At 42.4% G+C, this 27,564-nt stretch overlaps 1 protein-coding gene across 3 annotated transcripts; it reads left to right on the top strand.

Moving 5' to 3' along the window:
• On the top strand, positions 1–27,537 carry MIA3 (MIA SH3 domain ER export factor 3). 3 transcript variants are annotated; one of them, XM_030235991.2, is made up of 29 exons: positions 1–208; positions 885–1,018; positions 6,082–6,168; positions 7,778–10,703; positions 11,622–11,909; positions 13,551–13,612; positions 14,769–14,900; positions 16,309–16,330; positions 18,288–18,376; positions 18,523–18,600; positions 18,700–18,810; positions 19,610–19,681; positions 19,888–19,992; positions 20,729–20,851; positions 20,944–21,061; positions 21,669–21,724; positions 21,805–21,895; positions 22,005–22,143; positions 23,675–23,776; positions 23,878–23,938; positions 24,059–24,094; positions 24,186–24,253; positions 24,493–24,590; positions 24,707–24,838; positions 25,046–25,114; positions 25,230–25,306; positions 25,451–25,522; positions 26,150–26,315; positions 26,676–27,537. In XM_030235991.2, the coding sequence occupies exons 1-29, from the start codon at positions 34–36 to the stop codon at positions 26,918–26,920; spliced, it is 5,934 nt and encodes a 1,977-aa protein (XP_030091851.2). In that variant the 5' UTR covers positions 1–33; the 3' UTR covers positions 26,921–27,537. The 3 variants fall into 3 exon arrangements, with proteins under 3 accessions (XP_030091851.2, XP_030091852.2, XP_030091853.2); XM_030235993.2 differs by lacking the exon at positions 1–208 and adding an exon at positions 222–405; XM_030235992.2 differs by lacking the exon at positions 25,451–25,522.
• Positions 27,538–27,564: the final 27 nt, after the last annotated feature.

Raw genomic sequence — 27,564 nt, 5'->3', positions numbered from 1 at the left:
GCCCAGCTCCCTCCCTCCGCGGCGCTCACCGACATGGCCGCAGTCGCGCCGCCGGAGCCCCGGCTGCTGCTCGTTCCGCTGCTGCTGCCGCCGCTGCTGCTGCTGCTGCTGCCGCCGCCTCCGAGCCCGCGGTGCGCCGTCGCCGCCGCGCCCGACCTGGGCCGCCGTTTCGCCGAGCGCAAGCGCTGCGCCGACCTCGAGTGCAGCAGTGAGTGGGGGGCGGCGGGCACGGCCCCGGCGAGGGAGTTGTGGGCGAAGATGCCTCCCGCAGATTCTTCCCTACGCTCCTTCCTTCCGCCGGCTCTGGAACGGAAACTGGGGGGAATCGGGGAAACGGGAACGCGACGCCCACGCGCGCCGTCCCTCTCTTTGCTCGGCCAAGTTTTCAGATCCCCGCAGCTCCCTGTGTGGTTTTCTCCCCCTATGCAGAGCCCTCTCGTGATAAACCCGCTCTCTGGGTGTTCTCTCGGATAATTTCAGAACCGATTCGCTGGGACACAGATATTATCTTTCTGATTTAACATTAATAATCAGCTTCATAGCTCACCTCTGAAATGTAGTTCTCCCGTGCTTTGTCAAACCCTTGTCTTGACTAGAATGCTTGCTTTACTTTTTTAGCTATAACTTGCCTTTTTTTTTTTTTAGTTATAACTTGGCTTGCTTGTGTTAATTATAGCTAAAAATTTCTTAGTTATACTTTCTATTTAGTTATATTTTTATTAATTTATTAATTTATTAGTTATACTTTCAATTTACTTTCTTATCTCTTGACCCAGTCTAGAAAACAGCAAAGTGGTGCATGGGAGGTGGTTTTTACTGCCAGTTAGCAAAGACACTTTTAATGTAAATTATTTTTAAAGTCATACTCTGTTTTCTTTGGACAGTGTTAATGTGCCGTGGGAAGGCCGTGCGGGATTTTAAAGGTCCGGATTGTCGCTTTGTAAATTTTAAGAAGGGAGAAGCAGTGTATGTATATTATAAACTAATAGGAGAATCCACTGAGCTTTGGGCTGGAAGCGTAAGTACTGTAGAGCATTTCTTCTGTTTGCTCTTCTTGGTAATCTTTTTTCATTCCTTTTGCCTTGTAAGAGAATGCTTGGAGTTTTGAACAGGGCTAAATAACGCAGTGAATCCTGCTTTGTCATGAGGCCAGTGGGAAATGGGATGAGGTTTGATCAAACCTGAGTGCTGTGAAAAATGGGCAACTCTAATGTGTCTAAAAACTGTTAGAAAACTGTGTTGAAAACCTCTAATTGCAGCACTGTCAGTGGTGATGGCCACAGGGCCACCTGGAAGCTAAGCCTCCCTTCCCATTTAGGGAGGCTTAAGCCTGTCCTTGTCCTTTCCCATGACGTGGTCTCATCCTGCACTCTGTAATCCTGCTAAAGATCACTGCATGTGCATGTTTTAATTTTGCTTCTCATCCTAATATTCATCTGCCTTCTTCCGCTTTTTATCTAAGCTGCGTGCAGAGTTGGAGGGAAAATAAGTAGTAAAACTAGAAAGGATTAGGGAAAATTTGATTTCTAAAAGGTCTCTTAGCTCTGCTGTAGCTTGCAGAGTAGTGGCCTTCTCTGTGTCAGCGTCCTTGGACAATCTGAGAGGCTTCAGCTAATGGGGAAGGAACACCCCCATACTTGCAGTTACTTCATAGAAAGCTCCTCTTCACTTTCATAAGCACCTTATTTGCCTGGCAGAGGCAGAACTGAGATACCATGGAGGAGGAGCAGTTTCTCTGGGCTTACCTTGAAAATGTTGGCAATCCAGAGGTTGCTTAGACCTAGTCCCTGTTGCTTCCTCCCCATGTTTCCCCTACATCCTTTTTAGTGTCTAAATTGTTTACTTCAACCTCTTTTCTTTCTCTAGTTTTCTACAAAGGATTAACAATTTTGACAGTGGTCTCGGGTGCTTGAAACACCTGGGTGTTGACTATAGGGCCAGTGGATTAATGAAAATCAGGATGTATCACTTTCTGTAACCACTTCAGGCTGGGCGTGGACACCCAAGCTCTCAGTAGGAGCTGAATCCAATTAGAAGGATACAGAAGTGAACAGAAAAAATTGCAGCGCGTGGTTAAAGAAGAATTAATAATTCTATCATGCTGGTAATTCCCTTCTGACATGTACTGTACCATAAATAATCTGGGTAATTAGTTGGTACAGGTTTCCAGGGCTGCCAGTTCTCGAGATGCAGAGTAGCAGCGTGGGGCCAATTTTGCATCCTCTAACAAGGCATAATGTAGGCTGCAAGATTAGACAGCAGGTTAAGGTAATTGCTGAGTTAATATTCAGTTTAATTATTCACTGATAGGCAGCTCATGCAACAGTTAGGTGTGTCTCCAAGTTAAAAGGATGTTTGCTTTGAGTTTAAAGTAAAAGCTGCAGTTGGCAGGTTGGAAAGAATTGCCAAGCTCAATTTTATTTGTTGTCATTTTTCAGCTGTGTTACACAATTTTCAGTGCTCCTTTTAGGGCAGTACTGCCAGACTGATTCCTTTTGGTTGGTGCCTATAATCTTTATTTCTTTTATCCCTCTTGGATTGATTGCTGCTGCATTAATCCTAACACTGCAACAACCAGCATGGAAGTACTGAAGCAGGGTCAGAAGTGCCTGCCTTTGCATTTTGAGTATGGCACTGGCACAGCTGCCCCTGTCCCTGACTCACAGATAGCACTGGGGTCTCTCCTGCACCATGACTTCCTGTGTCAGATTTGGCTGGGCAGCCTGATTTCTCATGCCAGGTTTGGCTGGACAGCTTGATTTATACAGGCCAGCCTGCTGTGTGAAGTCTTGGAGCCAAGGGGAAGCTGTTCCTGCTTGCTAATTTAAACCAGGCTACCCAGTGAGGTCTGCCATTAAAAGAATTCCAGTGCCATGGAAGGCATGCTACCTTCTGGCATGGCCCTTTTGGGATCTTATTGCGTGACTTCATGTGGGCTTTGTGTGCATTATTTGATCCCATCCATGTACCCTGCTGCCTTTTTTCATTCCCCAAAGTTTTTTTTGGGAGAGGATTTATTAGGGCAGAATAGAAGCTATGAAATCAAGGGCTAACTGGAGTTCTGATTGTCAGGTGTGAGCAGAGTTCAGGGAAATGTGTGTATGAGAAGCTTCAACTAATGCAACCTGGGGCTTATTTCAAACAAGTTGTAAATACAGATTCTTATTCCAAAATCAATTTGAAGGAGCCACGAGAAATACAATAGTATTTCTGACCTGAAGGGATATGATCTAATAAGCCTTTCACCAAGGCTGAAAAATCTATAGCAGTTGGGACTAGGCTTTATTTGCCTTTGCTTTTCTAATTCATTCCACCCTTTACAAGCCATTCTTTTTTTTCCCCTGTGCCAGCAAACATGTTGTATATTGACAAAATAGCTCCTTTATTTTGTGATGCCAGTCTTGAATACTAAATTTCTTACAGAGCACACACTATGTTCACTGGGTATTTTGCATGTGAAAAAATTCTGGAACCCAGCTATATATATATATATACACAGTAATATGTATACTGTGCATTATATGGCCTGTAGGTTTTAGCAGAGCTCTCTAAACCTCAATAGTAAAGCAAAGCCAAATGCTTGGAAAATACTCCATGACCATTATTTAATAGTCATTTTATGTTATGAATTAATACATCAGTTGCAGGAAAAGGCTTGATTTTTTTTCCCCCAAAGCCAAAAGATAGAGCATATCAGGTGCTCTTGTTGTCCTCTGCACAGTGTTCTGCTGTAAATCAGTCTCCTCTTCAGTATCAATCTTGTGATGCTTACACGATCAAGTTGTTGTATAGACTCCTGTGCATTTTTCCTGTATTCTGCCCTCACTTTAGCAGGGTCTGGGTCTGAAAATCCAGAAGTACTTCAGATCATTCCAAGTAAAATCTGCTGCTTTTTCACAAAGCATTTTGTCAAAGACACTTTAAGGTTGTTATTTTATCTTATGGCAAAGGGATGAACTTAATACTAATAAACACTGCCAATGCTCAGTAGGTGCAAACCAGCTCTTCTTTGCCCTGTGTTCTGAAGTTTTAGTTACCTGTGATGCCTGTGCTCTAGGGATGTGGGCTTTAAGATTAAAAAGATTTGAACTTCATCTTCCCCATCTGTCTGTTTTCTGATAAATGATGAGAGAGTGTCACTTCTTGGTCAGTGAATCTGCAGCAGCTGCCTGTGACAGGTGGGCACCAGGGGGGCCAGATGCTGTACGCACAGCCACATGTTTTGTCCATGCACAAGTTTTTAGCTGGGAAGAGAGTGGTTATTTCTCCCTTATACGCTTGGCATTGATAGTGCCTTTCCTCTGTCGTGTCTGTAGAGAATGAATGTTTCCTTTATTTGCACAATGAGGCATTTTTTCCCCCTTACAAGACAGGACTTGTAAGGAGAGAAGCAGATGAAATTTTGGGCAGGCAGATTCCATATGGCTTATAAACCACAGAAGTGGCAAGCTGGGTCACTGCAGAGGACTTGTATGGTCAGCAGATTGGATTGCAATAAAGGAGTTTGAAATTGTGATGCCTGATTATAATGGTTGTCACAGAGATTAGTCTGTAAGGAGGCTTTGAAGCTCTAACTTTTGTTTTCAGAAAGATCATTAAAAACGAGTTGAAGTTTAGAGAGAGAAATAAGCCAATTTACAATTAAACTCTACTGTACAGTACAAAGACAAGCTTTTGATTTGACCTGTCCAAATGAATTTCCCATTGGCAATTCACAGCAGGAAACATAATTTCCAATAATAATCATGCATAAGTGATCTGTTTTCAGTAAGAGAGCAATATATGCTTACAAAAGGTGGGGAGGGTACAATGTAGGGTTTCTTAATACATGTGTAACAAACTTCAGAGATATTAACTATGGAAGGCAAGATCTGAATGAGAAGTAGTTTAAAAAGGAAGTCCTGTAATGTATTATTTTGTACTTTGCTCGCATATCAAAACAAACACCTCCAAAAATTATTAGGACGTATTATTTACTAGATACTAATTTCTTCTAATTTTTTTTTTAAATACCATTGTAAATCCAGAAAGATTCAGGCAAGGTTAACCTGTTTCAGTGCTATCAGTGTAACAATATATCTGTGTATCCCTAATATCCCATACCAAGTTTCTTTTTTGGTTTGAACTTCAGCTGAGTGTTCTCTCCACACAAACTCTTCAAGAAAATTGCCAATTGTCATTTTTCTCCTGTAACAAATAATGGAAAAAATGACCAACATTATTTTTTTCCTCCAGATATTTTGGTTGTCTAGGAACTTTGTACCTTTCTAGGTGTTTCCACCAGACTCTAATTACCTCAATTATCTAATCAGTGTAGTGATTGCATGCTATTAATATTGTCTTCTTGACAGCTGTTCTCAGAACTCTTAAGTGCAAGCATTACTCTGTGTAGATCATATCTGGTGAGTGAAAGAGAGATTCTTGTCTTCCACTATTTGCCTTGCCTTAGCACATTGAAAATCACCATTCTGTGACTGATTTTTTGCTTGTGTCAGGCACTGAAGAGAAACAATACATTCACAGAGGAGGAGGGGTATATTTTCCACAGAGGTTTTTAAATTATTAATTCTGTATTTTAAAATGATGCAATTTTGCATTTCTCTGCAATTTGCTTTAAGAATTTTTTTCCATAAGTTACAAGATGAGCATATTTTGGGCTATAATATTGTGTGTGGATGTAAATCTTATTAGTCAAAGATCCTCTTCTGCTTGCTACTTGGGAAAATCCTTGAGGTGTGTGTGGCGCTTCTGGTGCCTGCACAATAGCAGTTAAAGCAATTGAGTCAGAAGGCCTGGGATTTATTCCCAACTCTCCTAATAAGTTGCTATAAGTCAGGCTTTAAAACATAAAGAGTAAAACTTAAACCAGCTTCACAAGGCTGTTGTGAAATATAAAACCTCAGTCAAAACTCTGGCATAAACAAAGCATCCCTGGTCTTCTTTTATTCACTGTGTTAAACTTCATGTGGAATACCTGAGAGTCAGTTCAACATATTTGCTACTGGTGTCTGCAATTTTTACATAGTCATGTCATTTCTAAACCTTCTTTACTGTTTTTCTTTCGTGCTTGGTTTTTTGCAGGTTGGAAGTGATTTTGGATATTTTCCAAAGGATTTACTTGAAATAAATCATAACTATTCCAATGAGGAGCTAGAATTACCAACAGATGTAAGTCTTACTTGTTCTGTTTTTTTTCTTCACTTGGGGTTTTACTGTTTCTTACCTTGGCATTCAGTGAAATTCCCAAGGAAGAAATCTTGAATATTAGTGATTTTTAGTATTTTTTGTTAGTAAGTAACTACATACTTGCAGAGGTGCAGATGTATGTATGGGGGTGGAATGTTTGTGCAGCTCTGTATGTGGATGGGTGTGAAAGCATCAGCCCAGAATGTGGGCATTGACCTTCCTTTTCTCAAATGTTATAGTTTTCTTCTAAAGAAATCTGTTTGGATTGAACTCTATACATCCTGCTAGCTGGCTTGTGCATAGGCCTTCTAGTGTGTAATCAAAATGGCTTATTTTCCCAAACTTTCCAAGTTTAAAGTACTGTCAGAAGCAAACAAATCTGGGTACACTCAGCCCTTTGATTCTAGAATTGGTCCTGCAACCCTTTCACACATGACTGGCTTTCATGCACTAATAGCAGCAACTTCAGAGTTGTGTCAGTAAAGCCTTTTTGAGGCTGTAGCTTTAGGTGTACTGTGTGTTGTAGCGCAGAAAGCCAGGCAAATCCTGGGCTGCATCCAAGACAGCGTGGCCAGCAAGGCAAGGGAGGGTATTCTGCCCCTCTGCTCTGCCCTGGTGAGACCCCACCTGCAGTGCTGCATCCAGTTCTGGGGTCCCTAGCACAGGAAGGACATCAGCCTCTTGGAATGAGTCCAGAGGAGGCCACCAAGGTGATTTGAAGGATGGAGCCCCTTTCCTATGAGGAAAGGCTGAGAGATGTGGGTTTGTTTAGCTTGGGAAAGAGAAGGCTGCAGAGAGACCTAATTGCAGCCTTCCAGTACCTGAAGGGAGCATACAAGAAAGATGGAGGGGGACATTTTATAAGAGCATGTAGTAACAGGACAAGGGGGAATGGCTTCAAACTGAAAGAGAGCAGGTTTAAATTAGATATTAGGAAGAAATTCTTTGGAGGTACTGAAAGAAGTTGCCCAGAGAAGTTGTGGATCCCCCATCCCTGGAAGTGTTCACAGGCAGGATGGATGGGGCTCTGAGCTACCTGGTCTAGTGGAAGATGTCCCTGCCCATGGCAGGGGGTTGAACCCTGATGACCTTTAAACCCTTTTCAACCCAAGGCCATTCTATGGTTCTATGAAACTGCATCTCACACTGTTTCTATTTATTTTTCAGAAACTGTGTGACAGGGAGCTCCTGCTTGGAGGACTTAGTCCTTTAAGGGAACACCAGTTAACAGAGGTTGTGACACACAAGCTTAGCAACATTTGTTTTCTTCTGTTCACTGGCATTTAGCAGTAGACTTGTTCTTCATTCAGTACATATGGTGATCAGTGTAGTGTAATACTGCCACCTCCATTGATGCCTTACACTTTGTTCCTGCAAAACCTCTTTATTTAGATTTTTTTAATGAGTCCTTGGGCAAAGCTTCCACTGGTTTCAAAGAGAGCTTTGGTTAAGGAGTTAAGGGGTTGATTCTATGTGATTAACATTATTTACTTTGTTGCTGCATCTCTCTTTAAATATGTAAATGGTTTTGGTTTCATTACTGCTATAAAGAAAATAACATTTTTTGACTGCATGTTGTTTTTCATTTCAGGAAACAGACTTTGTTTGCTTTGATGGAGGAAGGGATGATTTTGATAATTATAATGTGGATGAACTTCTGAAGTCATTGCAAGAGACAATAGCAAACGAAGGAGAAACTGAATCAAGTGATGCAGGGACAAAACCAGCTGAAGGAATTGAAATTGAGAAGGATAAGGAAGCTGATCAGACTGATAGAGGAAAGTCCCTTGGTGCTTTGGAGACAGACAGTCTTGAGCAAAGTGCTGAAGAAGAAAAGGAAAACCTTGTCTTGACAGACAAAATTGACAATTCTCATACGGAAGGAACTGAAAATACTGGGGAAGACTCCAGTGTCAATAGTCACAAAGAAAACTCTCAGGGAGATCAAACTGCACACGAGCACTTGAAAGGAATGCTACATGGAAAATTAAAAGGGCTAGAAAGTGAAAATACCAAAAACACTAGTATTCCTCAGGGTGAAACCAGCCAACTTGACCAAGAGAATGAAGTCAATGCCTATACGCTTTTAAACAGAGAGCTCTCTGTGAACTTAAAAACAAAATTTGGCTCAACTGCTGATGCTATTGTATCAGATGATGAAGTGACTCGCCTTGTTACATCACTGGAAGATGATTTAAATGAAGATTTGAGCATTAATCCTCGCAATGAAGAGGAGGAGCCAGAGTTTGCAGATCAGTCTGCAGAAATCCCTTTGCTGTCTTTTATAGCAGAGGATGAAATTACATTCCCTGTGGATTTAGAAGATGGAAACAATGATGTTGAGTCACAAAATCACAAACCTGATGAAGATGCAAAGGGTGCTACAAAGCTGAATAAACAAAGAGACAATGGGGAGGAATGCAATTCAGATGCATTAACTCTTAAGGATGCCTTCAGTAAGAGCAGGAACTTGGGTGGCAGTGTAAGTGTAGACATGTCTGAATCTAGACAAACAGAAGAGAAACAGGAGGAGGTGGTGCTAATTAGTAAAAGAGAAGCACCGGCAACAACTCAGCCTGAGGATGTCTCCAAAGAGCTCCTTGGAAAGGAACCTGTGGGTACACGTGATCTGGGTTCAAAAGAAAAAGCCAACAAAACTGAACAGCTGGAAGAGCAGCTCACTGATGGAACAGAGTCACATTCTGCAGCACTGAAAGGTATAGCTGTGCCTGATCCTCATGCTTTGCCTAGTCCAGGCAGTGCTCTGGAGTCCAAATCATTTCTTGAAAATAAGGAAGATGCTTCAGAACCATCTGATGATGATATCAACAAAAGTCCTGAAAGAGTTCCCCTTGCTCCAATAGAGAAAAGTGAGAAACAGTTTGAGGATGATACCTTGGAGGAGTCCTTGGAAAGTGATTTAAAGTACAAAAGACCATGGGAGAAAACAATGGAGAAGGGAGAAGCTGAGAACAAGCCTCTAGTTGATGTTTCAGCCAAACCAGTGGAAGAAGTAAAAAATGCATCTCAGGATGACCTAGGAGATACTGACCTCTTGAGACAGAAAGTGGAGCGTGGAATGCCTGTTGTGGGAAAAGAACTTCTCAAACATGAAGAAGATTTAAAACAAGCAGGGAAAATTGATCATGAAAATAAAAATCCTGTCTCTTCTAACAAAGAACTGGAAATAAAAAAGAGAAACCTGAAAGAAACCCCTGCAGAGGAAGGAGACTCAACCTATAGTGGAGCTGTTGAGCAACCTAGGCCATGGGAAAATGAGACTGAGTATTCAGAGGCAGATATGAATGAAAAACTTTCAAGAAATCCTGGCAAGATGCCAGTGTTTAAAAAAAGCACTGAGAAAAGTTCTCCTGAAGAAAAATCAAAAAGCACTAAGCAGAACACTAATACAGATAATCTTACTCATCAAGGAACTGCTCATCCTGAGGATGCAGGATCAGACAGAAATCTTGGCAAAGATTTGGCTAAAGAAACAACACAAAGAGCAGAATTGCAGTCTGATGCTGAAGATGACCCTGACCTGAAACAAGCGGATGATGAGCTACTGGAAGATGAGAATGCAGCAAGTGCAAAGTTGTCACGAGCAAGTGCTGCAAATGCCCAGGATAATACACTAAGTGGTGAAAATATAAATCCTGAATTAGGACTCAGTGAAGCTGTTTCAGGAACCCCAAATCCTACTTACAAAACAGGAGGGGTTTCATTCCCTAAGGAGGATAAAACAATCAGCATGCAACACGCAAGCGAGATTGGGAACAAAGAAGTTGATGTATCAGTAAGAAAAGATGCTAAATTGGATGAGATGCAACATGTCACGGAAGCTGATGAGGAGTCTTTTGAACCTGAGGAACCATCAGCTGTTGAAGAACATAATTTCCAATCTCCTCACACAGAAGACAGCAATGACTTTGACCAAAGGAAAGATCGTCTCCCAGAGGGCGTTTTACAGAAAGACTCAAAAGAGGTGCAAAATTTAGAGCAAACAAGAAATGACCACCAGCAATCTGCATATGTCCCCAGCCCTGCGGACAGCTCAGGAGCCACCAGTGACATGGTGACAGACTTCAGTGAATCTGTGAAGCGGCTCTCAATAATGAAAAAGTTCCTGGATGAAAAGCGCGTGATGCGCCTACAGAAGTACCTTGGGCTCCAACACGTGGTTAGGGTTGAAGCCATGTTCCATGACATGAAGGTGGAGATGGAGCTTGCTCGGAAGGCGAGCCAGAATAACGAAGATATAGAGAAAGCTCTCGACGAGATACTGGAATTTTCAGAATCGAGCATTATGGATGTTGTAGGAAAAGTTCTGGATTCCAGGGTGGCAGAAAATAAGGAGGAGGTGGTGAAGGAGATGGATTTGTATGATGAGGAGAGCGCACTGATGGATGATATTCAAGAGTTAATATATTCATTAAGAAGTAAATATTCATTTGCTGGTGAGAGTGTCCCACTTGCTTCTCTTCCAGAACAGGAAGATGACCAGCTGCATATTCAAGGTAAGATGTTAAACCAGTTAATAAATAGATGAAATGGAAGTAAAACCCTGTCTCAAGCAACACTAACACATAGAAACTTTAAGAAGAGGGTGAGCGAGTAGAATCTAAAGAGGTCTTGTGCAATGACCTGGGATTTTGCTTATTTTTAATGCATATTTTTAGCATTGTGATGAGAGTGGCTCAGGGACAAATCCTGAGGGAAGATATTGAGTTCAGCACACCTGTTCTTATGGACCAAGTTCTATGTAAGATAAGTGAGATCCATTGATGGATATGGTCGTAAGGAGCCATTCAGGACAAGTCTGTACCTCCTTAAGAAACAGGGATTCATATATACTTATCTGCAGAATTTTCTGGAGGGCTTTTTTTCCCCTGAATTAATTATCACCTGATTGTCAGAGATCCGATGATTAATGTAAAGTTCAGGTACTAAATCCAGGCACCTAAAGTCTTGGATGTCCTTATAATCATATTTTTGCCCGCATTCATAAAAAAGTGCATAAGTAGCAATACCAAACAAACATCTTTTGATTGGGCAAGAACCAGAGGTAGAGTCTTTTGCAAACTGACTGGGTTTTCTATTAGTGTGCAAGATGTTAAGATACATTTTTAGCCAGGCTCCTCTTACAGTAATACATGTTAAGTATGTGATTTCTGATAAGGTCATGAATGATGCAAATATTTCACCTTGCAGTGTTTCACTGCAAGGTCAGTGGTTGATATCTTGCAAGAATTTCATACAGACATTTAATTAGATGTTACTGAAAGTTGATTGAGAATATACTGGAAGCAATACACAAGCTGAAATATTTAAAAAGTGTCAAAAGCTTGGTTACATGCAGCATTTCACTGAAGTAGCTGTGAGTAAGTAATACACATTAGCTCTGTGCTTAATTCATATCTCCTTGTCTGTCACAGATGGTGCGAAAGAGGCTGAATATGACAGTGTTTCCACCAGAAACCCAAATACCATTGATGAGGGCAATCAGGAATTTCTGCAGCTCATTGAAGATAAGAGACCAGAGCAGCCTATTGAAGAGGAGGAGGAGAGGGCTGTCAATGTTCCACAAAAGCATGAAGAGGCCAACTTCTCAGATAATGGAGAAGCTGAAGAAGGGTATGATAGTGAAAAACGATCACTCCTGGAAGATACTTCCTTTGGGTCAGTTGATTCAGGAGAGAGTGCCAGTGAACACTTTGCTGAAGGTAACCATTTGGAATTGGCTTGTTTTGTTCTTTTGCTCTTGAAGACATGCGTGGTTTAAAGGATTTTTAGGCAAATAGCAGGAGTTTTCACTGATACTTTCATGTTATGTTGCTGTAATCCTCATGGCTTTCCCTGACTGGTGACAGTCCCTCTAGTGGCAGTACTGTATTGCTGTACAATATTATGTACAATTGCTGTACAAAATTTAGCACAGCAGTTTTTTTACTACGGTTTTGCAATGTAGGAAAAAGGAAAGTGCTCTTTTGAGTGTCAGAGTTAGAGCTCTTTGGACTGTGTCTCAGGATGGTAGTGGAGAAAGAGCAGAAATCCCTGGAAGCACACCATCAGCTCAGGTTTCATCCTCTTTTGCATGGATTGACAGCATCAAGGTCACTTTCTATAGACAGGACAGCCCACAGAATAGTGTGCCCTCTTTTTTAGCCCATATCTCTGGTCCATATTATTTTCCAGGAAAGGTAGTGTGTAGCTTCCCCCTCAGGCAGCTCAATAATTTCTCAGTGTGTTGGAGTAGGAGAAATGTTTGGCTCCCTCTGGCTGACGCCTTATCCCTCTGGAGCTAGAGTGCTGTCACATTATGCCAAGGAGGGATCCTGTTACTGTCATATTTCCTAGTTCTGTTTTGGTATGAAACAATCTTTGACTGTATTCTCAGTGCTACTCTCAATTTGCTGTTCTGCCTTCACTACTGATTATGCTTAATAATTCTCTCTCCACTGAACATTTAGGAAAAATCCAGGCACATTTTTGTTAGCTTTTGTACATTGCTGAGGTGCAATACCATCTCCAGGGCCAAGTGCTTTTGAGCAGCTTCTAAGAGCTGAAGGAAGCTCTAGGTTGAATGCCAAGAAAATGAAGGAATTTTAAATGTCTCGTGGATAACTTACTATTTAAGCAGTCAGATGTTCAGCTGTATTTTAGACCATTTTCCATTTTTTCCTTAAATGTGGTTAAATGCTGCTTGGCAGGAATTCTTAGGAGGGCTGGTAGAAGTGCTGGGAAGTAACAAGGTGGACAATGGTAGAATGGCTGGTCACAGCTGCTGTTCTGCGGTGTGAAAACAGGCTAGGCAGGTGGCTGTGGAATCTGCTGGCCCGAACGTGTGGCAGAAGAAGGAGCAAGAGGAGAGGGCAGTATTCAGGACAGGGCAGAGCTGGAGATGGTTTAAAGCTTTTGCCATACTTACAGGGTACTGACAGAGTTCAGGAGTGTTTGACATGGTGTCCTTCTTGGGGGTGTCCTGTGCAGGGCCAGGAGTTGGACTTGACAGTCCTTGTGGGTCCCTTCCAACTTAGAATATTCTGTGGTTCTGTGAACGCTGCTGGGAACTAATCGGAAGGATTCGCGGTTAGGAATTGAAGAGTGTGTGCTGCTCTGATTCACGGCTGGAGGAGATGGGTATGCTCTGTCTGAGCCGGGCTCGGCACCGTGCCACCGCACAGCCGTGTCCTGTCCTGCGGCACCCCACCTAACGCCGCCTGTGGAGTATCAGCGCACTTCCCAAGGGCTCGCTGCCTCTTTCCTCAGTGCCCCGGCGCACGGGGGGCCGTCCTCCAGCGCGGTGACCGAGGCGGCTCCCGTGTGGCCCCGTGAGATGACGCCGCTCCCCTCTGGCCCTGCAGGTACCGATGCGGGCGCCGCCTGGCGGGGGACTCTGGCCGAGGCGCGGGAGCTGCTGCGGCGAGTGAGTGGCGGCGGCGCGCGCCTTGTGACGCGGGCGAGGGCGGTGAGGCCGCGAGGGGCGGGGCCTGAGGGAGGGAGGGGAGGGAGGGAGGGAGGGCTGACGTGTGCCTGACGCTCCCGGGCCGCCATGGATTCCGCGGGCGGCAGAGGGTGGCCGGTGGAGGAGCCCTCGGGGCGGCGAAGGCTGTTGCAGGTGAGGGCAGGCAAACGGCGGCGGGCGGGCCGTGAGGAGCGGCGGAGGTGTTTCGGCCGCCCGACCCGGCGGTGACACACCTCCCATAAGCGAGGTGGGTCCCTGAGGCGGTTACACCGGCGTACCCCGCCGTGAGGGCGGCTGGCATTCCGCGCCCCTGGGCCGTAATGTGGGGCAATCCCGCGGGAGCGGAGGCGGCCGCTGGCATCAGGGATCGCTGCCGGCCTCCCCGATGCGGGGGGATAGCTCGCCCCCCGGCCGGGCTCTGTCGGGGCAGGTGTGCGTTCTCCTTTATGTTCCCCCCTCTGCTGGCTGTGGAGAAGGTAGGGAAAGAGAGGGTAAGTAGGAGGAAAGGAAGGGAAAAGGCAGCGGCTTCCGTGTGGCTCGCACAGTTTGTTTCCCTGAGCGCCATGCCATGTCTCTGTGAGCGCCTTAACTTGTACCAAGCAACCGCACCTTCCCCAGCTGCACTCTGACCTCCAGGTAGAGGAGGACACTCACGTCATATGACCCTCTGACAGGGGCAGCAGCTGGGAGAAGATCTGAGCCATTTGCACTGGATTCGTACAGGCATCCAGATGTAGAACTGTTTGGGGGTTGGTTTTTTTTTTTCCTATAGTTTTCCATCCTTATAGCTTTAATTGGAAACAGGTCAAATAACTACCAGTGCTATCTAACGCAAATTGTGCACATCAGTGTGTACTCGTTTTGGTGTGGCTCTTCTTTACCAGCAGACTGCCTCTGTCAGGTGTCCTCCTGGTACTCGAGAGTTTTGCACTGAAATATGAGCACTAGGTTGCTCTGTGGTGTTCTTCATTTTTGGTTTTCAGTTTGCAGAAAAATTGCAAGAAACCTCCAGATGGTTCTCTGGTTTTATGAGGGGAATAAAGGCACTTGTCAGACTTGTTTTACCCCCCTATTTAATGAAAACACACTCATAACTGTCACTGCTGTTGGTTTGCAGTTTGTCGCCACGCTGCCTGAGGAAATGCGTCCTGGGACTGATTTCCATGGACTTCCGTGGGAGCCCGTTATTATAACTGCCTTAGTGGGAATTGTCACACTTGCCATATTTTTCTGGAGAACCTGCCTTTCAGTGAGTATACTTCATGCTTGCAAGCCTGCTGATGATTCACCCGCTGAATGGTCTTTTGTATGGTTAAACTGTTTCAGCATTAATGAAGTCAAAGCAATATGTAGTCTTTTGTGTTTTACTTTTTCTGTTTAGAGCATTAATGGGAGCTAAATGCTGGGCTGAATAGCTAAAGTAAGTTGCAGTACTAAGAAGCATTTTCTATAAGCTGGTAATTGAAGATTGCTTAGTAAGAGGTAATTTCGAAAGCAACATAGAGGAGTATGATGTAAATAAAGAATGCTGTGGAAAGGGTCGGCATATCTTTGAAATGAGAAGCCTTTCATGTGCTTAAACATGTTGCTGGCTATATCCAAAACACACAGTTAATCCTCCCCACTTCATGTTGTCCTGCTGCTTGCAGGTACTGCATTTAGAAACCTAAAAATATTATATTAATTCTCATTGGAGAGCCTCTTCCATTTGTCCTTATTCCTACATGGATAATTTTCTGTGCAACAAAAAGTCTATCACCAATTCTCAACTATAGCAGTGCTTTTCCTTGGGAGCTGAGAGATGAGAATCAAATAGGCAAATTTATTTACAGCTGTACAGTTTAGCCATGATATACTTAGAAATTTGTGGAATGCTTTATATTTGCCTGACAAAAATAAACTAAAACTACATCTTTTCTGTAACACTGTTGATAGTTTTTTCCCTTGCTTAGTTTTGGTATTGAGTACACTGGGTCAGTTTCAAATGCAAAAATCGGTGTTAATAGAACAGTGTAAAAAAGCTTCTGAAAGTAATTTTTTATGGGGTAATTTCGAAACAACCACCTGTCACGTAATCATTGCTTTAGAGGGTACACAACTGGGATACAAGGGTTTTGGCGTTTTTGGGTTTGGTGGTTTTTTTTTTGGGGGGGGTGGGTTTTGTTTTGTTTTGTTTGTTTGGGTTTTTTTGTTTTGCTTTTTGCGGGGGGGGGGTTGTGTTTTGGGGTTTTTTTTTGGGGTTTTTTTGGTTTTTTTTTGTTTTGGTTTTTTTTTTTTTGGTTTTTGGGTTTTTTTTTGGTGTTTGCAAGGGTGGTTTTTTTTTTTTTTCCTTCTTGCCAGTTTGTGGTTTGATGCAAAATGTCTTCATTTTCTGTGCAAATTAGCTGTGGGCAGTTACTGGCATCCCTTTAGTGAGTGAGTAAACAGACCTTTACTAAGGCTTGGGGCAGGGCTTTAGCCTGGGAGCTTTTATTAGAAAGCAGCTTAAGCTTGTTTGTAGTGTTACTCAACACTCATTGGCAGTGATGGATGTGTTTTCCATATGCTGCTTTAATCTGCAGGGAAGTGGTCACTTTTTTCCATAGGGAATATTAATAGCATTTTTCACTTATCACTTTTTATGGCTAATCTTTTTGTTTGTTTGTTCTCTTCTGTAGGTAAAGAGTAGAATATATCAAGGTAAGTTTCTCTCTTCAGTGTAGTTGATGCTTAGGCATTAGTTTTGAATATTTATACTGTTTCAGAGGACCAAGTATCCATCTTCACTCTCTTTCAAGGAGAATACTCAGTCCAAGGTTACAGTGTAAGCTTGGCCAGTAGATGATACTTAGTTGAATGTGAGGGTTTAAATTTTGCATTTGATAATGCTTTGATCAGGAGAAACAATGCAACTTGGACCTGTAAAGTAAAGGACAAGGAAAAGCTCCACTTTGCTTGACATAAATGTGAACCGCTGGTTCATGGGGCAGAGTTTGTTTTGGTTTTCTGACCAGCAGTGGGTCTGCCTTTGCTTGCTGTTTCGCTCAGAAAGTAGGAGCTGGTTCCTTTTGTTTTTTGGATTGAGGGGAGCCTGAAACTGGCTGCTGTTCAGTTGCAAAGAGACACTCTTAAATGTAGATCTAAATATGCAGGCATTCCTGTGGCCAGTACATCACTTTTTACACGAGTTTTTCTCCAGCTTCAGGTTTATAAAATTAAAATGTACTAAATAGAAAAAAAATCAAAGTAGGATGATTGCTGGAATTCAAATTGAATAAAAAATGCAAATTAAAAGAATTGTCTTCCTAGAAACTCTCTCTTCTTCCCTCACATTTTACTTACCAGTCATTTCTGTCTAGTTTTATTGTGGTTATACTGCAGTTTCCTTCTACACAGCGTAGAATTAATGAGCTGAAAAAAGCCTATCTTAGATTTCTGAGGTGATTTCTGTAGTGCAGGAAGAATATTGGCATTGGTGGTGCAGAAATTACTTAGCAGCCTTCCCTAAAAAATCTAGGAACATGGATTTAATTCCACCACCCAAATACTCTTCTCTTGATGCTGTATAGAAACTTCTAAAGATCAGAACAAATAGATATTCTTCAAGCGTGATACAGGCCACATTGTTATTAAAATCTTTATCCAAAATAGAGGAATACTAACAGTGACAAAAATGCTTTAAAACAGAGATTACATTTGGAGTCCCAAGGATAAAAATCTATTATCCTCTCTTAAAGAGAGTAAAATTGGGAGGCCAAGCTAATGCAGGGATTGCTGCTTCCCTTAAACTGCTGAGAGCTGTCTTGAACCTTGGCAGCCACTTGCTGTCTCTTTTCCCAGAGTGGGAAAGGCCTGGAATTCACTGTCCCAGGAGGCCTTGTGTGGGAGGGAAAGGAGGAGTAGCAGTTATCATTGCAGTCTGTGGGATGCAGTTAGAACAACCCTGTTGTGCTGCAGAGTTTGCTGTGAGGCAAGTGGTGCTTGAGGCAGTTAGATCCAGATCAAGGTGGCTTAGGACTTGAAAAACAACAAAAATTAGGTGTTATTTTAAAAACTTGCAATAAAATAATTGAAGTATGTTAATGGTTTTCATTGAGTCCTAAGACTTGGTTGGTGGCTTGTTTAGAGTAAAAAGCAAATGTATGCCTGAAGGTCTAAGCAGAGCAGCTCCTTAAGACCTACTGGTGCTGTCTCCCAGCTGTCTCTGTTCTGTTCCCAGTAGATCTTTCAGAGCTTTCATCCTCTTACTGTTGCTGATGAAACATTCAGCTTCAATAGAGCAGAAAGGTGGTTGTTAGGGAAGGTGTGGTATCTCCCGGAGTGTCTGAGACTGCTCTGAGATCCTCACTGTCTTCCTCTGAACACACCTCAGGTGTGCGTAGCCAGCACCTCACTTTGCTCTGGGTTCTGGGAGCAGCTTCTGTGAAGTGGATGCAGGAGCTTTGTTCTTTGTGTCAGCTTTACTGTCTTGTTTTCAATTCTCACTTCAAGTGAAAGCTGGAGATGCAGAAAGGGCTGACTGCCAAGGAATTAATACTCTCCTGATTTATGCTTTAGTTATTACTTGAAAACGTTCTTTGAAATGGTAAAAATGATAGCTGATTTTTTTCCCCAGTGTATGAAGTGTAGTTACTGTAAGCTTTCTTTTTCTTCCTAGTGACTGAAGAACAACTTGCTGAAAAGATTAAAAACCTTCTGCAAGAAAAAACAGAAATCTTAGAAAAGCTGTCAGAATACGATCAAAAGGTATTGCTTTAAGTTGTCCTGTTTCTAATTTTCTATTATTGCTTTAATAACACAGTTAATGCAACATCTAATATATTTTTATTTTCTATTAGTGCTGCATATTATGTTGACAATTTCCTCAGTTCTGTGGTTGTTTCTGTGTTTAGATAAAGGAAGCAAAGGAATCTGTGAAAGTGACCCAAGAACAAAAAGACATTCTCTCAGATGAAACTGCAGGCCTTAAGGTAAGAGAAAGTTAACTGTCTCTGTACTGAAAGTAGCAATACAAATAAAAATAGTTTTCTTTTGGTTGGTCTTTTACACCTTTTTTTTTTATTTTTAAGGACACTGTAAAAGAATTGGAAGAAGCAAATCAGCAGCTAGATAATAAAGTGAAAAATTTGCACACCATGCTTGAAACAGAGAGAAAAAAGAATGAGAAGAAACAGAAAAAGGTTTGAACAATTACACTTGTGTCTTACATTGTCATTAGCTTGACATGCCCTGAAAGATGGTCATGACATGATGGATTAGATAGAGTAGAACAAACAAGGTGACCCACCTAAAAAAAGAGAGATTAAATAAAATTTTAGGTTTATCCCAAGATCAAAGGATTAGTCTGATTTATTTTGTTTGGAGTTTTTTGGGGTTTTGTAGGTTTGGGGTTTTTTTTTTAAGATCTTGATGGACTTGTGTGGTTATGTGCTTTCACATACAGATGCAGTCAAGTAATGGGCTAATCTAATACTTCCTAGCTGGCCAGGAAGTTCCTTGGCAATATAAGCTGAAGGCTTCAGTTTGGGAAGAGACATTTTCTTGTACTCAGAGCAGCATTTAGTTCTACAGTAAATGTGAAGATCTGTGAACTGCCCCTCTTTCTTGTTGTCCAGAGATATTTGTTTTCTCTTTCTTCATTTGAAAGCCCAATTTTCTGTATCAGCAAGCTCTTCGGTCTTATTTTGGTCAAAGGTTGCTGCTAATGATAGCAGTTCCTCTCGCTGTGGACTGCGCAGGTATACAGGGAACTTCCTGGCCACAGACAGGCAGAATCAGGGGTAGAAGTTGTTTCAAATTTGCTGAGTGTTTCTATTCCTTACCTTGTCCATAAGGTAGTGCTATGTTGCTGCCAGCAAATGGATGCTTGAAATAGAAGTTTGTTCATGTTTTGGCTTTTCTTTTATGCTTCCAGAAGATACAGGTCAGGCTGAGGTTTGTGCCAGGATAACACTAAGTCACTGCTCATCTTTTTCTTAGCTCTCTGAAACCCAGAAATCCTTGGAGAAGCTTCAGGAAGCTATCACTATGCATTCTGCAGAGCTTTCAGAGGTAAAGAATTATTTACACCCCCTCAAGAGTCACAAGTTTCTGTGCCAGGAAAATTCTTATCTATGGAATAGAAAATGCTGGCTTGGCAGGTTGCAGGTTGTTTGTGCATATGTACCTTTTTCTTTTCCATTTAACCAGGTTTTTTGTAGCTGTTGCTCCACTATAGTTTGACTTTGTTTTCTTGTTCCTTTTTGTTTTGTGTGTAGGTGCAGATAGCCCTTAATGAAGCTAAACTGAGTGAAGAAAAGGTGAAATCTGAGCTTCATCATGTGCAGGAAGAGAATGCTAGACTGAAAAAGAGCAAGGAGCAGGTAAGTTATGCCCAGGCCAGGCAACCTTATCTTTCAAACAAAATATCTGGCTTTTATTCCTAGTTTTTTTGAGTGTAGCTTCAGCACGTCTCTGTTTTCTTAACATGGCAGAATTCCATGTTTTCTATTACCATGATAAAATTCAAATGCTTTATGCCTGCTTGCACAGGCTGTTTGTGCAGCTGAGCCATCTCTGGTATGAAGGCTTTGCCAATTCCCTAGAAGCAGTTTTTGTCAGCAAAGTCTATGCAGAGGTGGTTATCAAGGCATGATGGAGATATTGCCACTTGGGATCTGGGCTCAAGGAGGTAACGGTGAAGAATTGCCAGAAAGTATTTCAGAAAGCAAAGATAATGGGGAGGAGTTTTAGCCCTGGAATATCAAGACAGTTCTTTTCCAAATGATTGTAAATATGTTTTCTTTCTTCATATGTGAAGTAAGTGGCTTTTTAAGGAATGTGTTTTGATTACCTCTGGACTGCAATTAATTTTCTCATATTTTGAGGTGTGTGAGCAGTTTGATGTTGGGATATTAGCTGGGAAAATGTCAAATTTGTAAAGCCGCCTAATAATAAACTGCAGAAAGATTCCCAGCATCCAGTTCTGCCAGTGGAACAGCAGTGAGCCTGATCACTGAAGTTTACCCCACCAGAGCTGGTGGTAAAGTAGGCTTTAATTGCATACACCATGCACTAAAAATACAGGAAATAATAATCTTGTCTTGGTGCTTTATACAGCTGCTAAAAGAAGCTGAAGGTTGGAGTGAGAGGCACTCTGAGCTCCGTGAGCAGATTCAACTGTATCAGAAGTCTCAGAAGGACATAGAGGAGACACTTGCCTACAAAGAAAATGAAATTGAAGTAGGTTCTCTATAATCAGCTTGCTCAACCATAAAATACTCTGTCAAACTTCACAAAATGCAGGACAACTGAACATTTGATTTCTTCACTAGGTTTTAACCAATTGCATTATGCAGCTGAAGCAGCTGGACATGGATTCAGAGGCCAAGAAGGATGACAGAGGGCATGAGTGGAGCCCAGAGGATGATCTGGCCAATGGAGAGTTGTCAGGTAGGGTTATCCCAGCTGAGGATCCTGTGGTGCTGTGCTCATGGCATGTTAGAGAGGGAACAAGAGGGATCCATGCATATAGAGCTGCCAGCTTGAATCCTCAAACACAAAATATCCCTAACCGAAGGGAGGAACTGGCTACAAGGTCAATAATTGCTTTTAGATTACCTTTTAGGTATTCCATGAGTGTAGTGACACAGTTGTAAAGACTTTGTATAAGGGTGGGTAATTAAGAGCATTTCTAAAGCTGAGAGTCTTAGCTTTGTTGTGGTACATTTATTTTTGAGATGAAATTTTAATGAGCTTTCTGCTTGCCTCCAGATAAATAACTAATTTAGGTAATCACATTTTTTAAATCTGAAGGACCAAAATAGATGTTTTCAGCACTATTGAGGCAGTTTGTCATTTGTGATGTTGCACATGTTTTTGCTGCATCTCTGGTTTTGAAAACCGTTTTTTTTTTTTTTTGGTCCTTTTTTCTACTTAAAGTGTATGTGGGTTGGAAATTTTCACTTCTTGATTTATAGGGAGTGTTACTTTAAACAGTTGTCCACAGACTTGTTCATGATTAAAAAGCAGGGAAAACAAAGATATTTTCCTCTTTTAGATATTGAGAGTGAGAAGATGAGGACTCAGATTAAGCAGTTGATGGATGTCTCCAGGGTATGTTGCACAAGAATCTAATTATTGCAGTCACATTACTGCTACTCCTGTGATCATAGACTCTCTGCTCCTTTTTTCAGGTCAAAACAATGTTATCCATAGTTGAAGAGGACAGAAATCTTCTGCAGTCCAAACTGAATGATGAAGTTACAGCAAGGCACGAGCTGGAAGGTAGGTTTAGCAAAATAACTGCTTAGGAGGGAGTGCTGTTGGTGGCTTAAAAAGAAACAGAGCGTGTAAGTGGCCATCATGGTTCTTACTGCAACTGCTTCTCCAACAGAGAAGATAAAAACTTTGGAACATGATTCCTCTTCACTGCATACAGCCAAAACTCAACTGGAAAATGAATGCAAAACTCTTCAGCAGAAAGTGGAGATACTTGGTGAACTGTACCAGCAGAAGGAGATGGCACTCCAGAAGTAAGCCTTTCCTTACTCTGTCTGTTGTATCATGGGCACTGCCCAAATGCTTTTCACTCAGAAGGCTCAAAGAACTTGGAAGTTGTGGGTGGAATGAGTGATGGCAACTCTTTCAATACAGCTGAAGCTGGCGTCCTTTCTTTACTTTTGCCACCGTTCCAGAAATTCTAAAAAGACTGTCTGTGTGCACACACCATATTGCCTTCTACTTTTAAACTTCTGGAGAAGGTGGGTGGGTGGCTTGGTCTGCAAATTCTGTGGTTGCTCTGTTATATCATCCAGAAGTGTCAAGGAGAACATAGGGGCCATTAAGATTTCTTTCTGTTACTCTGACTTCTCTTCAGTGACTCTAATTCTTATAATGTAGAAACTTCAGTATTTCAGCCTTGTGAGCTTCTTGCATTCTCAAAGGGCTAAATGAAGGCTGAATTGGTGATGGCAGTTGAGAGGAATGAATTGCCAGTATGTGTTCATTCCTCATTAATTTATTTACTTACTGAAATGTCTGTAATACCATCTCAGTTTTGTGGGGAAGATTTGAGAATAGGATTCAGGGACATTCTCAGCTAAATTCTGTAGAAAAGCTGAAATTATTATGGAGAAGCAGTTGAAGTTCCTGTGGTTTAAGTGTGTTGGCTTAGGGAAGCATAGGTTTGGAAATGAGGCTGTAGTGAAACTGCCTGACCTTGTAACTACCATGGATCTATGTGCAGTAAACTTAGAATTGAGAGGTGGAGCATAACCCACCTTTCAGGGAAAACTTCATCTATGTTGACCTCTGTGAAGAATTTCTGTTCTTTCCAAAACATACAGGAGACTGTTCTGGAAAACTGCTTTGACTTTTAGCCAAGGAAATGAATTATGTTGAACTGGCTATTAGCAATAATTAACTTGCTATTAGTTAAATGTTTCCAGTTTTGTGGGGTAGCTCTTGTAAGCTAGGAACACACTATAGACCTCTTAAATACTTCCAGAAATATATCAAAAATCAAAAAATAATGAACCATGATGTTATAAAAAGACTCTGGAAATTGGTTGTGCAGTGAAGTGAATTGGTATGGAGAATACTTGGAAAAAGCTTCATGGTTAACAACGATTGAATGTGTTTGTCACCTGGGCCCTAAATTTGTCCCTTCTCACCACACATACATTTCTTCATTTCCTATGGTCGGTGTCAGTCCAGTGGATTTCCTTATTTGTACCTTTGTAAATCTGGATTGCAATCTGTGGCATTGCTAGGAAAACTACAGGATCTGAAGGGATGAACTGTTTGTAGTTGATAGACTCTGATAGATCTTCAGAGGCTGACTAAACTTTCTAGTCAACTCTGTAATTTTAAGGTTTTGTACACAAAGGGTTTGTCTGTTGGTTTCAAAAGACAGGATTTCTGTCTCTCTTTCTAAAAAAATCCCTTTTTTGTCTCTGATTTCACACATTATTGTAGAGTTTGATATTGCTGTTGTTGGCAGGATTTTGAGTTGTAATAGATGGAGAATGCTGGACTATATGGTGCATTTTTTTCCCTATGCAGAAAACTAACCCAGGAAGAATATGAGCGTCAGGAGAAGGAGCAGAAATTGTGTGCTGCAGATGAAAAAGCTGTGCTGGCCATTGAGGAAGTGAAAGTTTACAAGTAACTTGAATTTCTGAAAATTATTGATTTTCCATTTATTTCAGCTACTGAGGAAAATTTATTCAAACATCTTTCCTTCTCCTCTTTTTCCTTTTGTACAGGCAAAGGATCCAAGATATGGAAGAAGAATTGCAAAAAACAGAGCGATCTTACAAAAACCAGGTAAACTTCTTGCTTGCTGGTTGTTGTGCCATCTTTTTCTGCATCATTCTAGTGCTCTGTGATGAGTTATTGGAAATAGTGGTAGTTGGATAAAAACTGAATGGCTTCTTTCCTTCTCAGATTGCTGCTCATGAGAAAAAGGCACATGACAACTGGGTAAGAATATTTGTCCTTTTCTGATGCCAGCAGTTTATATTTGATGTCACATTGGTGCCAGTAATGCAGTTGACAAAATTTTCTCTACCAGCTCATTGCCCGCTCTGCTGAGAGAGCTCTGGCTGAAGAGAAAAGAGAAGCAGCCAACCTCAGACAGAAGTAAGTTCAGAATAGACCCTCTCTATTGCTCTTTGAACATGCTGGGGTGGGGGGGAAGCTCAGAATGTGCAGTGCATTTTTAAGTTACTTATTTTAACTACTGTTAAACTGTTTTGATGGCTAAACTAATGTTTCTTGGTGAAAGCTATAACATTTTACAATGCAGTTGTTATATTTTAATACATACAACTCACATGTGTTGTTTGAATAATAATGAGACCTTTATTTTCCAAAATCAGATTAATAGAGGTAAACCAAAAAATCATCATGCTTCAAAGACCAGTCATTGTAAAGCCAACTCCAGGCAGACCTGACCGCCAGATCCCACCACGACGAGGTAAATGCTGCTGGTTCTCCCAAAACCTTTGGTCTTGGAGTCAGTACATCACAAAAACATAGGGCTGTGCTAAATTGTAGAAAAGTAAATCAAGTGGTTTTATTTCTTTGGCACAGGGCCCTTAAGCAGAGATGGCTCTTCTGGCCCATCACCTGTGAGTGGAGGAAATCCATCCCCTACACAGATGATTGATGTCCCTGCCCGGCCCCTCTCTGCTCCTCGAAGGGAAGGTGTGAGGGGTGAATTTGGTAAGCAGTGAAAACTCCCCCGTTTTGAAAATTGCCTCTTAGGCTACAAACCCAGAAACACTAAGGTCAGATATTGGTTCTAGGAATGTTGGTATTGATAACTGCTTTATTAATACACTAATGAGTGGTGGGTGGTAGTGTTTTATTAATAAGAAATAGCTCAGGCTTGTGTTATTTAGGGTCTCTGGGGTTCTCATTTCCATCAAGGTACAATGGTGGATGGCCCCCCTGCCCCACGAAGGCCTCCAGAGCTGCGTGAAAGGATGTCTGTTCCTGGTAAGTTGTGTGGTCTGCAACTTACTCGTTACTCTTTTCCTTCAGAAAGGCAATTTCAAGCTCACCTTCCCTACCCTTGGCATGGTAGGACACTTATTCATGGTTCTCTTTTTAGATATTGGACCTGCTGTGGCATCCCTAATCAGCAGTGAGCCAAGAACCTCTTCCCTTTCCACAACAATTGATGGAGTGGTGAGTTGAGAACACCTCAGCCTTCAGGAAGCCTTTTTAATATGTGATTCACTGTACTTCCTCCTGCTTCTTTAACTGTATTATGTTCTGTCTTGTCTGTATCCTGTCACTATCCCAATTTGCTGTTCAAAAAAACCCCAAAAGCAACCCTCTCCCAAAGAGTCTGAAGCTCCCAGTGTAACTACAGATTCACCTTCCTCCATGGAACTAGCTGCAGTGAGTATTCCAAGGCTGGACTTGGTGATGGTGCTTTGATGGAGAGGAGTAACAGGCTTGGTGTTCTGAACTGCTGAATAACAACTGCTGTGTGGAACTAACCAAGGGCTGGTCCCTCTGTCTCAAAGGGCTTCTCTAATGATGAGCAGTTGCTATCTGGTTTTTGTGGGATTGAGGCAATAGGATGTTTCTTGTTAGGGACTAAACAGTGGGCAAACACTTTGGAGTTACTACAACAATAATCCTAGTAGCTTACTTACTTGTGGTGTTTAATCACAATTCCATATATCATTCAAAGTTCCAGGTCCTTTACCAAAGGGGTTTCTGCCAAGGGCACCTCAACAGGGCTTGAACTTTTCTTTAGTACAGCTTCATCTAAACAAACTTGTCTCTCTAAACCACTCACTCCTGGGTAGTACCAGCAGTGTTCTGGGAGAAGGGATGATAATAGTGCAGTAGCTGTCCCTGTTTTCTGCCTGGTTAATGTGGTTTGGAGAGTGTTGGGGTGATTTTTCTTTCTTTCCTCTCCCCCTTGTACCTGTTTGCTTCTGGGTGAGTGGTTGGGTTCCAGCAGTGTCAGTGCTTGTCTGCTGCAGTAACTCAGAGATGTAACCTCATCTTGCCCAGGGTAACGCTGGTGCCAAAGGCCCCTCTCCTTTCCCTGGGACACCTCTGATGAGCTCCTCAGTGATGGGGCCTCCGCCACCGCCACCCATTCGCTACGGACTGCCAGGACCACCACCTCCTCCTCTGCGGGGGCACTTCGGGCCTCGGCCTCTCCCTGGGCCTCCAGGTACAGCAGCAGTGCCCTGTGCTGACACTTCACTTCCTGGAGCCTGACTGCAGGACTCAGGGCTGCTTTTCCTAAGCACATGGCTTCCTCATGCTTCATGGGCTTTAGCTGGCTCAGTAAGCTTGGACTGGGTGGCCTTTCTCCTTAATGCCAGGGTACTTTTCCTTGTTTACTCTTAAATGGAAATCAGCAGTCAAAAGTCCCTAGAATAATTTATGGGCTTTGAAGTCCTGTATGTGACAGTGATCCATCCACTCCAGAGCTGCTCCAGAAAATGAAAAACTGAGGAACTAATCAGGAGCTTCTCTGTTTAGGTTAAACTAAGATTTCATTTAACTCCATGATTTCCTTTCCTTCTAGGTTGTGGTCCTCCCTTGCCACCTCCAGCTGGTAGAGATTTCTTACCTAGTCCACGTTTGCCTCCTGGCCCACTCCCACCTCCCCCTGATCCCAGAGGCTACGCACGTGGGCATCCTCCCTTCCGCCCCCTCGGCCCTCCTGGCCCCAGGGATTATCCTCCAGGCCCTCGGCTACCCCTGCAGGCTTCCAGGGACTATGCTCCTTTTCCCAACAGAGACTTGCCTCCATCGGCACCCAGGGACTGAGGGCAGCTGGCCCCAAGGACTACGCACATCCCCAGTGCAGGATCCCTGCCTGCAGCACCCAGTCAGCCCCACAGACCTGGCTCCTGTGTGCACAACTCTAGGAAATGGCTCTTGGTTTGAAGACATTGGTGTCATTTCAGTATATCTCAGCTTTTGCAGGATTAATTTTTATCCAGTTGCTACAGATGTCTTACATGCATTTATGATCACAAACTCATCCATCCACTTGGGCTGCAAGAACTTTTCTGTGATGGACTTGAACCTACTCTAAAAGTGCAATAGGAAGGAGGTGCCTGTGTGGAGAGTTTTAATTCAATGTAGCCTTTGTAACCAGTTGGCGAATGAACTAATTTCGTTAAAAATGTATATCAAATCATTTCCTGTGGAAATAATTTTCTAAGTAAAATGCTATCCAACCTGCCTTCTCCATTAACACCTTCTCCTTCTCCAGTAACATCATTGAGCTGCAGTTACTGTAGACCAGGGGTTTACATAAGGACTCTGAGGTTTTGATGTTTTTTAAAAAACATGTCTGGTCAGAGATCAGAAGCACAAATGACACTGTATTCAAAGGAAAGTTATAATAAAAAGCAAAATTCCTTTTGCCAAACCCCAAAGGCTTTGTTTCAGTGCCATGTTTTGTT

The sequence above is a fragment of the Serinus canaria genome, chromosome 3, assembly GCF_022539315.1.
Source record: "Serinus canaria isolate serCan28SL12 chromosome 3, serCan2020, whole genome shotgun sequence".
In the NCBI taxonomy this organism is placed as follows: Eukaryota; Metazoa; Chordata; class Aves; order Passeriformes; family Fringillidae; genus Serinus; species Serinus canaria.
The sequence above is the reverse complement of the archived record's forward strand: the minus strand, read 5'-3'. Positions and strand labels throughout refer to the sequence as shown.